The sequence below is a fragment of the Malania oleifera genome, chromosome 6 (assembly GCF_029873635.1).
Source record: "Malania oleifera isolate guangnan ecotype guangnan chromosome 6, ASM2987363v1, whole genome shotgun sequence".
Taxonomy (NCBI): Eukaryota; Viridiplantae; Streptophyta; class Magnoliopsida; order Santalales; family Ximeniaceae; genus Malania; species Malania oleifera.
The window spans coordinates 100,300,668-100,314,381 of record NC_080422.1 but is presented as its reverse complement, the minus strand read 5'-3'; the positions used below and the strand labels follow the sequence as shown (position 1 = coordinate 100,314,381).

At 37.5% G+C, this 13,714-nt stretch overlaps 1 protein-coding gene across 1 annotated transcript; it reads left to right on the top strand.

The window, feature by feature from the left end:
• Nucleotides 1-8,434: 8,434 nt before the first annotated feature.
• On the top strand, nt 8,435-10,631 carry LOC131158153 (DELLA protein SLN1-like). Its single transcript, XM_058112805.1, has one exon. The coding sequence runs from the start codon at nt 8,714-8,716 to the stop codon at nt 10,283-10,285; it is 1,572 nt and encodes a 523-aa protein (XP_057968788.1). The 5' UTR covers nt 8,435-8,713; the 3' UTR covers nt 10,286-10,631.
• Nucleotides 10,632-13,714: the final 3,083 nt, after the last annotated feature.

Sequence of the window (13,714 nt, the reverse complement as noted above, 5' to 3'; positions counted from 1 at the left end):
TGGACATTGTAATGACCTGCCTAATTTTCTAATCTATTTTTTTTCCACTGTGATACTATCTATGTCATTAGCCTAAGCAGCAAGAAGCATAAATCATAATAAACATATCCATACAATATAATACCAGAGTTATATACATATCACTGTTTTCCTAAAATATAAACACATCTCTTCGTCAAAAATACCCTCAACTAGCTAGGGTTAATACAAAAATTCGACTCTATACTCACTTTGCTGACAGGGCACTATAGATGCCCCTCTACTTGCGAGTCTGATCTGTTTGCCTACCTGGATCACCTGAAAAATATATCAACACTGGGATGAGCCAACGCTCAATAAGAGAAAATATGCTATTACTAGTGTGTGGCAAATGAGCTACTATATATCATGAAATCTGTTTCATATAAACATACTGAGTACAAAAGTACAGTATAAATAATAAAGCTCAACACCCCTTTTCCCTATTGCTTAACATATCAGTATTATGGTTATAATTCAAAATACTTCTAGTGTATATAGTAGGATCCCTGTTTCTGTAAATCAATACGTAAGTAATAGTAACTGAAACTGTTCCCTGTGGCTATATGTGTCATGACATGCCCCTCATGACGAGGTTGTGCTGCCCGTAGGCTGGATTTACCCTGACTGGCCAACCAGGAATAAATCATTGAACTCCGTCAGTCGACCTGCCCTCTTCAACCCATATCTGGATGGGGAGCCTAACCTCTTCTAGGGCCTAGGTGGTCAACCGTACCACGTATATCTGAATAAGTGGTTGCACTCATAAAGTAACATAGTATCTGTAGCAACGGTACCGTGCTTTACAGCTGCAAGTCCAACAGGGTCTGATATCGTATAATATATTTCTATATACATGTCTATCTGATTTACCATGATTCTGAAGTACTGAAATAACCATGATACTATTGACCTCACTAGTCACACTCGGTTTTGAATATGACAAATACTCATTGTATCTAATGAGTGTTTGAGGTTTTGTGCAGGAACTAAGAATGATAAGATTAAGATGTACACAAAGCAAGTAAAGTCCGAAGACCAAAGTTTATTCCATATTGTAATATATTTAATTGGTCTATAATAGTAATTAGGACATTCAGTTTGTAATAAGCACACACATCACATGCATGGTTTATTTTGTAAGCTCAAACCAGATACAAACCAAAAATGACCATAGAAAGACTTTAGGGTATTCCCTTCGGTCGATCGACACCGAACTTTTTTGGTATCTTCAAATTGGACCCCAAGTGACCCTAGGACACACACACTTTCACATATATTTGTTAGGCACTTGAATAGGGTTTGTTTATTTTGATACGGGACCGAAATGCACACATGATGCACTTTCGGTCGACCAGCCAAGCCAGTTCATTTTGGCCTGGTCGACTGAAACACCCTGGGTCAAAAGTTTGACCACCTGGTCGACCGAACCAGGTGGTTTAGAAGGCCTTGGTCGATCGAAACCCCCTAGGTCAAAAGTTTGACCACCTGGTCGACCGAACCAGGTAGTTCAGAAGGCCCTGGTCGATCGAAACCCCCTAGGTCAAAAGTTTGACCATCTGGTCAACCGAACCAGTTAGTTCAAAAGGCCCTGGTCGACGAAACCTCCTTGGGTCAAAAGTTTGACCATCGGTCGACCGACCACTTTTGTATTACAACTACCTGGTCGACCGGAGGGTCCTCGGGAGAATTCCCAGCGGTCTGGTCGATCGAACCAGCCAATTCAAAATGGCCTGGTCGATCGAAACTCAGAAAATTAGGAAATCGCCTCTCCTGGTCGACCGAGCCCTTAGTTCAATATTTCCTTGGTCGACCAAACCATATGAGACTTGGTCGACCGAACTTGTTCTGGTCGACCGGACCTCTCGGGTTGCCCTGATTTTTTTTACCGCAGTTAATATTTTTTAAACAGGGTTAAAATGCTTTAAACATCACTAAAATTTTCTAATAATACCCAATAGGTCCTCAACAGTCATATTTTCTCTCATGCCTATATATATGAGATCATTTGAGAAAATTAGTATGGGATTAGCAATCTTTGATTAGGAGAAATTCTCTAAAAATCCTAAAGTTTATAATACTTATTTTACTGATCCTCCAACACTTATTCTTACCAGATCTTCCTCTCAAACATTTTTGTAAGTGTGATTTAGGTGTTGTTGCTTTCTAGGGTAGCTCTCCCAAATGCGGTAACTGTTTTTGACGATTTTAATTGAGAGCTAACCCAAGTATTCTTAGGGGACTTTGTTAATAAGTCTCTCCTAAGAAGACTTATATTAAACCTCCAAGTATTGCACATTCATTGCAATACCTTGTGAAGTTTTGTATTTGGTGTGGATTGCAAAAACCATTTCAAAATACTTTCAAATATCTAGTGTGCTTTGCCTTGATAAATCCTTAAAGAGATATTTGTCTGTGTGAGAAAAATCTTTGTTGCAATATTCATTGATTTATATCTATAGTTGAATACAAAGATTAAACTCTATTTGCAAACCAAACTTATACATTGCTAGAGCTTCATATACATATATGTATTGAGAAAACTTGCTGATTGAAACATATGAAGTTTGGATAATATCTTTGTTTAAGCACTTAGATTGAATATCCTGTGATACAAAGATCATCTAGGTTTGCACTCTCACGCACTCATTACAACGATAGTAAATCTATTTGATAGTTGACATCTTAGACCACATTGAGCTTACATATTGAATCATACTGTGGTGTTTGTGATTGCGCGTATCTGGGTACACACGTACTTTACTTGAAAGCTTATTCATTGTACCATTTGATTGTATTTTAAATACTATTGTATTTCCAAGCACGGGTCTGAAAAGGGAGACTAGCCCTGGAATAGTCCCGGATTGGCTTAGACCCGGTTAGGAAAGTTAGGTGCGTTATCCTGTTAAGGCGTGTAGGTTGAGGTCAGCCTCGCTAATTGACCTGGTTAAGATTGAGGTCAGCCCTGTGTTAATTTGACCTGGTTGTAAACGGTGACGCTCCACCCTTAAGTGAGCCTTTAGTGGAGTCCTCGAGCTTGGGAGCTTGAGGCGGAGACGTAGGCACAGTTGGCCGAACCCCAATAACATATCGTGTGTTTGTTTATATTCATGCAGTTTATATTTACCGCACATGTATGTTATGGGTGAATGATGTGTATGACTTAATTTCCACGTTATACTTATCTACGCATTTGGAAATTGTATAGACTGACTCTAGGTTGTGTATTTATAGTTGTTGGATAAATTAACCTTGGTGAAAAAGTTTTAAATTCCAATTCACCCCCCCTCTTGGGAATACACCAATTCTAATAGATACTGCATAACGTACTGAAATCTGAATAATCATAACATGGAACTGCATATTCATAATACTGGAATTCGTGTTATCATGGTACTAAAATTCATAAGATCATGGTACTGAAATATCGTAAAATCATGGTATTGGAATTCGTATAATCATGGTACTGAAATGCGTATAATCATAATACTGAAATTCGTAAAATCATGAAACTAAATTCATAAACATATCCCCGTACCATATACATAATCATAAGCCACATCATACTAAAATACATAATTTTCGCAAATAAATAAACTGCATAATATTAAGAACTTTCCTAACATAGCATATTTCCCTTACCTTATCTCTGAAAAGCTCCTACTGTACTCTAGCTTGATACCCGCAGGGCCTCCTACAAAATACCCTGAAACCCATATTTGCCATAACTAAACATCAATATTTTTCTTCTTGTATCAATTCCTATAACTACCACAAGGCCAAAAGGAGACTAAAAGGCCTTACCCTGAATTTGGAATGATTTCCAACTCCGATTTCCTGACGATCCGCTCTGGTAGATGCGTAGAGAACTCTGCCAGAAGTGTCGTAGTAGCTTCGAATCGTCGAAACGGCGACTGGTGGGGCAAAAAATGAAGAGAGAAGGGAGAGAGAGTCGTAGGAGAGAGAGAACGGCGAGAGAATGACAAAAATCCCGTCTTTCCACTATTTATACAGCCAAGCTTGTCGACGAGACACGTCACCTCGTCGACGAGTTCTTCATTAAATTCTTCGACGAAGCCACGTATTCGTCGACGAAATTCAGGCTATCGCAAAATCGCTCTCGGTACTTTCTCGTCAACGAAGCCCTGTGTTCATCGACGAAATTCTGAAGGCCTTCGTCGACAAAACCCTGTGTTCGTCAACGAAGTCTGGAAAATTTCTTAAAATTAAATTAAATTATTTTATCTTCCAAAATACAATGTCGTCGACGAACGCGGCCTTCTTTTGTTTCTGTTTCTATTTTCTCTCCTCCTTATCATAAAAATGACATTATTCTTCGGTTCACTACAGACATTGAGGATTCCACTAAAGGCTCACTTAAGGGTGGAGCGTCACCGTTTACAACCAGGTCAAATTAATTGATCCATCTCCTACGAGTTAATTGACCCACTTAACTGATGTATGGTTCAAATGAGGTCGAAGTGGTAGACCGCTATGGTACCACGAAGACAGAAGATGTTCTCCTCCGAGACACAGGGGTTCGAGGGCAGCGCCCCCCGAGACGGTATGACCTATCTAGTGTGAACGGTAGGCACGGTATGTCAAAGATGGCCACTAATGTCAAAGACGACCACTAATGTCAAAGTCGGCCACTAATGTCAAAGACGACCACTAATGTCAAAGTCGGCCATTAATGTCAAAGATGGACACTAATGTTAAATTCGGCCATGGTAGGTGAACTACCACCGCCTACCATGGTAGGTGAGCCACCGATGTGCTTCTTCCACAGACTAGAGACTATAAATAAAACTCCCTCCACCGGAGCAACATACACATCTCGACTGCAAGATTGTGTTCTCTTTTGTTTTTCTATTTGTTGTCCCTTCGCCATTGAAACTCATTTAGTGAGTGCATGGTTGGACAGATTGTTGTAATCCGATTATTGTAATAAAACTTTGTGTTATTTCTTCAATCGTTTCTTCAAAACAAATCTTGGTGTTGTTATTCTACATTCAAAAAGAAAAATTTTCTAATTCCTCCAAATATGATATATGATTGCATTCAAGATGAGTTTGGAGACCTTTTTATTACTTGCTGATTAGATTAAAAGCAATTCTTCATTCTAACTAGAGCACCTTATAGTTAAATTCATTGAAGAAAAAATCTTGAAGTAAATAGTCTCTAAATATTCACATATGAAAAATAAGTGATCTCTATCTTCCTTAGCTTTATTGCATATTCTACAAGTATTATCTCATATTTTTCCCCAAAAATGTAGCCTTTCTAGAGTATTGAGTCTATTATGAATAGCCAACTAGCTTATGAAGGAGTGCTTAGGAATGTTACCTTTGAACCAAATGATACTTGCCCAGCTCACTGTAGGATTCTTCTTCCTTATGTGATTCCAGGTTGAATTCAGAGTAAAAATATCACTTGAAGAAGGAACTTTATAGTATCTTTTCTTTTAGAGATAGGAAAAAGATAGAATTCGTAAGATTCTCAACTCTTATAGAGTTTCTCATTAGCCATTTCCAACCCCAATTTAATTGGACTCCCAACTTCATATTGAAAAGAAGTTCCATAGTGACTGATTAATGGGCTATTAACATGTCAATTGTCATATAATAGAGACGTATCATATAATATGGAAAGAGAGAGGCAAGTGGGGGGGGGGGGGGGGAAGAGAGAGAAAAGGTATGACAAGTTTATATTTATACCTGTCAAAATTTTGACATACACACGCCTTGTTTAAGGGCACAAATTGCGCTCTCCATCTTTCTAAATTTACTAATTATTAGGAAATAACATAAAGTTATATATATATTTTAAATCATTTTAAAATTTAAATTTTTTATAAATTATTTTATGTATCAATGATTTCTACATTTTACAATTAAAAGATACATTTTAAGAAGAATTAAAAGTATATGTATGTAAGTTGTAAACAACTACTTTATATAGTAGACTTCATTAGAAATTTGTACACATGCTAACATATTTAGCATTCTTAATTTTCTTTTTGTGGTTCATTAATAAAGCTATCAATGGTCTTTTTATTTATTTTTATTTTTTTCCCACTACCTTTTCGTGTTACTTAACTAAAGGAAAAAAATACAATTAAAAAATTTGTAAATATACTTTGAATTATCATCTTAGTTCTTTTTTTTTTTTTACTATTATGTATTCAATGTTTTTCATTTATTTTATTTTATTTTATCTATTACCTTTTCGTGTAACTTAACTAAGAAAAAAAACACGCACAATTAAAATTCGAGTATCATACTATGCTCTCATAATTTATTTTAATTAAAAATAATTAATAATTAAATCATCCATGCATGTTTGAAGGACAACATATGCCTATTTTCCTTTTGCATCAGATTACTAATTTTAGAAAATATTTTTTCGATAAAATATATTTTAAATAGAAAAAACATATTTTCATAAACTTGAGATGTTAAATCCATCATTTTTTTTTCAAGATGAATAAACCCAACTTCAGGGCTCATTTAAATTGAATTATAATTTTTTTTTTTATTTTATGATTAACAATTTTGAAAATAAAATAATATTAAAAGTGCTCGTAGACTTTGTAGGCAATTAACAGAAAGCACAAACTTATTGATTGCGACGATTTAGTGTGGTCCTTCGTATCTTAGACAACTGGCATTTGTTTTTTTTTTTTTACTACAACCAATTATTATTGGATCCTTTTGAGTGGGGTACGAGATCTTTATATTCATCATGTTTATCAAGAACTAAATAAAGTTGTTTGACGAATTATAAATTTGTCATTAGTCTTGGCTTCGGGCTATCGGTCAAGTTGCTTTACTTCATCAAAGTATGTCAAGGTAACTCTCCCTCAAATTGCTATAATTTTTCAGTTTTCTCCTTAATATTTTTTAATTGACTTTTGCCATCTATTAAATAAAAATATAAAGAAAATAAAAAGGCTCACTTTATTTAATGTTAATAAGGGAAAAAATATAAGAATGATTTTTATATATAATTTAGTGGTGTTCCAATAATAGTATCATTAGTCCTCTTATATATGGTCTTAACAATTTTTACGAACAAATAAAAATAAGACCATACAAGAAGTTATTTCATGCATTAAGTGCGTGCATGCATCAAAACAAATAAGTTGTATCGACATGGGACCTACACCTTATGAGTGAGGTTCATGCATTAATTTGTTTACAGATAAAATCAAAAATATTTGACTCAAGAAAAATACATTGATGATAAGTTTTTTGTTTCACGGCAAAATGGGAAATATATATGTATAATTAGAAGTGATAATTTTTAGAATAAAAGGTTAAATTTTAAAATAATATCAAAGTTCGTTGTATTTTCAAAATTCTAATTGTGTGCTTGTTTTGTTTTTATTATTTACTCAACTAAAAATGCCCAAATAATGAAAATGCAAAAGAAGATGAATTGAAAGATATTTTTATAATGAATAAGAATTATTTAGTAATTATTTATTAATAATTATATTGTTAAACTATTTTTTTATATTTCAAGAGTATTAAGGCTGAATATTGCCAAAATATCTATTTGGATTACTTTATCTGTTAGAGTTATTTTAATTTATGATTTATTTTAAATTGTGATAATTTTATTAAAATATATAATTGACATTCCATATTTATTTTTTAATATAAAAAATAACAGTTTTACGCTTTACACACAAGAGCAGACCTACGTAGGGGTGCAAAATGGGTTAACGGGTCAAGTTCGGATGGGTCCTAAACGAATTGAGGTTAAACGGATTCAGGTTTGGATTGACTAATATGTAAATCCAAACCCGCCCGTTTAATAAACGGGTCATAAATGAGACACCCGTTTAAAAAATATAATTTATTTATTTTAAACATTTCATATAAAATGACATTTAAAAAAAAAATACTCCTTCATTTTATTTTTAAACGGGTCAGCCAGTGAGTGACCTAACCCAAACCCACCTAACCCAGTTTAAATGGACGGGTCATAAGTCACCCATCAGATTTCAAATCATTTTGTTGCCCCTAGACCTACATATAAGGGCCCGTGGCCTTATTGAAAATTTTAAAATAAAGTGTTTTTTTGGATAAATTAAGGAGATGCGCTAATTAAAAATATTAATTTTCCCTATTTTCAAAGACAACAAATATAAAAGATTTGAATTTTTTTTATAAATAATTTTATTTACAACAATTATTACTATAATTAAACATGAATGTATATATATTTTTAATTATTTGTGTAGAAAAATAAGAAAAAATTATGTCTTTTTTAAATAAAAAATAAGAAAATTTTTAATTTATATATTTAAATTAAAAAAAAGGAGGTTGGATGATTCTGCCTTTGCTGGGGTCAGTAGAGCCAAAACTTTTCAACCACACCCAAGGACCCCACACAAATCAGGTGAAGTGCAAATTGTGGGCATGTGAATGGGGGCATTCAACAAATAGTTGAAAATGTAGGGACCTATTTGTCAAAAAAAAAAAATTCAGGGATAGACATTTCATGGCCATACATACATAAGGACATGTTTCTCTCTCCCTGCAGACGCACACCCATCTTCCCCTCTCCTTTTCCCATCCCTTCTCTCTCTCTCTCTCTCTCTCTCTCTCAAATCAGATATGGTGGACGGGCAGAGACTACCACCAAGGCGCACTTGATTAATTTCTGAGCGGAGAGATCGGCAGATATGGGGCCCTACGACTCTGCAAGCAGCTCCGGCAGCTCTTCCTCTTGCCCCGGCAAGCCCTCTCCCTCTGACCTGGACGATGCTCTCGCCGACGCTGGCTACAGGGTCCGCTCCTCTGATCTCCGGCAGGTTGCCCACCGCCTCCAACGCCTCGAAACCGTCATGGATAACGCTCCCAGCGAGATCCCCCACCTCACCTCCGACGCCGTCCACTACAACCCCTCCGACCTCAACTCCTGGGTCCACTCCATGCTCTCCGTCTCCGAGCCTCACCACCCCCCTCCCCTCCCCTCCGACCTCTCCGATTTCTCCGATCTTCCCTACATTCACGGCCCCCCTCAGCAACTTGTCCCCACAAATCAACAGAATCAATTCGCGGCCGTGACGACGGCGGGGGAGGAAGATTCCGGAATCAGGCTCGTGCACACGCTGGTCTCGTGCGCGGAGTCGGTGCAACGTGGTGAGCTTCCATTGGCCCGGTGCTTAATAGACGAGCTGCAGGCCTTGCTTGCCCGCGTGAACACCGCGTGTGGTATCGGAAAAGTCGCCCGCTGCTTCATCGACGCTCTGACTCGTCGGATTTTCGGGCCGCCGCCCCCACCGCCGCAGGCGGTAGCTGGCTGCGAGAACGATATACTGTACCATAGCTTCTACGAGGCTTGCCCCTACCTCAAATTCGCTCACTTCACGGCTAATCAAGCGATATTGGAAGCTTTTAATGGCTGCGATTGCGTCCACGTGGTCGACTTCAACCTAATGCAGGGCTTGCAGTGGCCGGCACTGATTCAAGCTTTGGCCCTCCGTCCAGGTGGGCCTCCAAAACTCCGACTAACCGGCATTGGCCCACCATCCCCGGACGGGCGCGACTCGCTTCGCGAAATTGGGATCCGACTCGGAGAACTGGCCCGGTCCGTCAATGTCGGGTTCGCCTTCCGCGGCGTCGCGGCGGCTCGGCTCGACGACGTCCAGCCGTGGATGATTCACGTGAGGCCGGAAGAAGCCCTGGCCGTGAACTCCATCTTGCAGCTCCACCGGCTACTCGGGTCGGACGCGACCCGAGTTTCGCCCATCAATTCGGTTCTGAGATGGATCCGGGAGTTGAACCCGAAGATAATGACGGTGGTGGAGCAAGAGGCGAACCACAACCAACCCGGTTTCCTGGAGCGGTTCACGGAGGCTCTGTACTACTACTCGACCGTGTTCGACTCGCTGGAAGTGTGTCCCGTCCAGCCGGAGAGAACCGTGGCGGAGATGTACATCCAGAGGGAGATATGCAACGTGGTGTGTTGTGAGGGGCTGGACCGGGTGGAGCGGCACGAGCCGCTGGCGGAGTGGAGGGGTCGGCTCAGAGGGGCCGGGTTCAGGCCGGTTCACCTCGGTTCGAACGCGTTCAAACAAGCCAGCATGCTACTGAGCCTGTTCTCAGCCGAAGGGTACTGCGTTGAGGAGAACGAAGGGTGTTTGACACTCGGCTGGCACAGCCGCCCACTCATCGCCGCATCTGCTTGGCAAGTGGCGCCCCCTGTGGCGGCGCCGGCGGCGACGAATCAACGGAATGTGATGGTGCATTGACTATTGGCTTCTGGGATTCACTAGCTTCATTTAATGAGGTTAATTTTAGGATATGCGCATTTAAAAAAAAAAAAACTATAAAATGATTTTGTTAGGCACTGTGGTTAGCAGTGGCAACGTCTGGCATAATTGGGTTCCAGTAGGGAACCAAATATCATTCAAAGTTGGGTCGTTTGAGTTGCGGGTTGGTTTCACAACTTTCCATTAAATGCAATTCCCACAGAAGATCAGTTTGGTTGGCCTCTATGGGTTTTAGCAATTCCATAGAACATGAAATTCAGGCTTCGTGTTAATTAAATAAAATATAATATTTCAATCTATATAAATTTAAATTTAAGTCTTAAAATTATGCTCTCTCAGTTTATTCTTTAGCGTGAAGTGAAAAATTTTGAGATGGGCTCAGCGTGGTAGTTGGTGCAGTGTTTTGTTTGTTCTTATATATAAGTGAAGCTTGGCGCCGCCCAAAAATTAGGTGACTCCATAAGTCAAAGTGGGGTAAAGCGTGAAGGGGTTATAACTTATTTGATGTCACACGAGCAACAAACGAGCAAGGCACAGATTAGTCTATCAAACACTAGATCAATGGGAATTCAGCATACACACAACCCTAATATTAGTACCTTCCCCTATTACCAACATCGCGATCGTAAACAAATTATGTTAATCTTGGGGGATGATTTCTAGTTGATGCTAATGAGCATCGGGTTGCTGGAGTTTGGAGAGCAAGGCCAAAGTAGTAGGAGGGTGTGAATGGCGATTGAGGCAGGAGATTTTGCATAAATTAAGCAAACTAGGGTCAATGCCTGCTAGAATCTAATAGTTTGCAGTGTAAGAGTGTTGGGTATATGGTCAAACTTTAATGAAGGGCATCCCCCACTTGAAACACCCTCTTTCTAGGTCTAACATATGCTTTGGATGGCAATGTATATTAGTCTGAAATCCTGAAGAATTAGACAAAAACCAAAGCTAGAGTTATGCACAGGGTGAGGGGCATTCGTTGAGGTTCTAAACCCATGCCATGTTATAGGCAACATATCTATAGAAAAGCCTAAAGAGTAAAGACAGACAGTGGGTGGGCTGGCTGACCACTTCCCATCCTATTGTAATGAGAAGTCCAACTAGGTAGGAGTGAATCAAGGCGTTGCTAACTACTGTCTCCCTTCATTATGCACATTAATAGAAGGGAAGAGTCATATTACTTACCAAATAAGGAAATGAGTTTTGCAGCTAGAGCTAGTTGCTGCCTATGACAAAGACATGCACTGAAACTATGCGATTATGATCTATACTCAAAAATAATTTTAGCTTTTTCATTGAATTATGACTCATATTCTAAAAAGGTTATTTTTTTAGTATTGTGTTTTGAGAGAAAAAGTTTGGTCCTTTGAAGGACTAGCGTGGTCCTCTCGTAGGGATTTTTTGTTCAATAAAATCACTCTAAACAGTGGAAACTGCAGCATTATATGGTATTTTGAGTCCGAATATATTAGTGCTATTATATTTTTATATGAGATCATATTGAATTTTAACTTACGAGTCGACATACCCACACATAGTTGTAGCCAAGGCTTAGAACCCTAAAATAATTTTTATCAACTGTATCTGCAAATTTTCGCAAGAACTTCCTATATATAATTACATTGCTTGACCTCGGACGTTCTCTTCTATTTTCTTTTCAATTTTCTACACAAATATGAGTAATTTTAAGACCTGTCACAATACTTCTGTCTTTTCTCCTGCGCTCATCTAAACCATAATGGTCATTTGAACAAGTAATTAATTGTATCAATATTTCATGCCATAAATTATATTTTTCCAATGATGGTATTAAGAAAAAACAACATGATAATTAAGGGATTTAGAGGTTGTGGACTGCACTCAAGTAGGCCCATTTTGATGTAACCCACTTCCTCTCCAAGGAAGCAAGGATTGAACCCTTGGACATCATATCTGTCTTAAAGGGATAATTTCATTGAAAAGGATATATATAAGTTTAAACATATAGTTTTAATTATTTTGCTCCACTGTTATGAACTTTTAATACCCCATAATTACCTAATTAATGTTGATTTGATAGAATTATTTATAATTATATTATAGTATGTATTATATATTGGTTAAGAAGTCATTTTCAACCATCATGCAAGTTCAGAATTTCACCCCATACATGGTCTTGAAACCCATTTAGAAAAGCAAAGCACTGCACCATGGGACCATATCCGGTCCTGCCCTGCAACTGTGTGTGTGTGTGTGTGTGAGAGAGAGAGAGAGAGAGAGAGAGAGAGAGAGAGAGAGAGAGAGAGGCATCCTATGCTCTTGCTCTTATCTACCGTTGGATGATTCTATTATCATATTATTTCATGAAGCTTTGTTTCTTGGTTGCTTTTTATCTACTAAGAAGGAAATGAAAGGAAAGAGTATTAAAGCAAGAGCAAATGGAAGAAAAGTAGGCTTTCTCTTTTTCAAACTTCAATTGTAATCATTGCTGTTTACACTATATAAGTGGGTGAGTTTTTAGCTTTTATTTTAATCAAGTTATTGGTAATTTTAAGAAATGAAAAGGGTCTATTTTATTTTATTTTATTTTATTTAGTCACTATATTTTGCCATATTTTTTTTAAAAAATATATAATTTTATTTAAAATCATGAATTTTTGACCTTAAACTTAAATTGATGTAGATTTTTATATTATGTGGATTTGAATAAAACTCTTAAACATCAATTTTTTGCATGATGTAATAAATATTATTAATCACCATTAAGGAAGGTTTCAATAATAAATGGTTTTCATATAGTACTAGGAAGAAGATATATTTAGTTTTATTTTAAAATTATTTTTAATATCATTTTTGTTAATGTCTGAGGAGTCCATAGTTAGGTTTGATATATATGGGTAAACACTTTTAAGTCTATTGGGCTTGGACCTAATTATGTATATAAGCTAACACTCGCCATTCATTCTATTTTTCTATTGTAGAACAAACTCACAGGAGGCTTTCTCTCACGTTTAATAATTGACTACCAGTCCCTTCCACTACTGATGTGGGATGAATCGGCAGCCCCACGTACTCGGCATCCGGAGGAAAATATTGAATCATAACTCTGATACTAGTGTTGGGTGATCCAGGACCTTCTCAACTCCAAAGGCTAACTCCTGAGATGAGGTTTTCCCTCACACTTAATAACTGACCACCAGACCCTTCGACAACCAATGTGGGATAACCCCAACAATAGGTTGGAATCTTAATAGTCATATGCACCTTAATTAAAACTTGGAAAAGATATATGAAAGAGAAAGAAATATATCAAAGGTTATAGCTTTTCGTATTTGATATTGCGAAAAGTGAGAAAAAATAATCTATATATATATATATATATACCAAAAATGAACAAATTCTTTACTTTATATGCCATTAATGTTTGATAAT

What these genes read in the sequence shown, in the direction of transcription:
- LOC131158153 (XM_058112805.1), top strand. Translation starts at nt 8,714, where the DNA reads ATGGGGCCCTACGACTCTGCAAGCAGCTCCGGCAGCTCTTCCTCTTGC.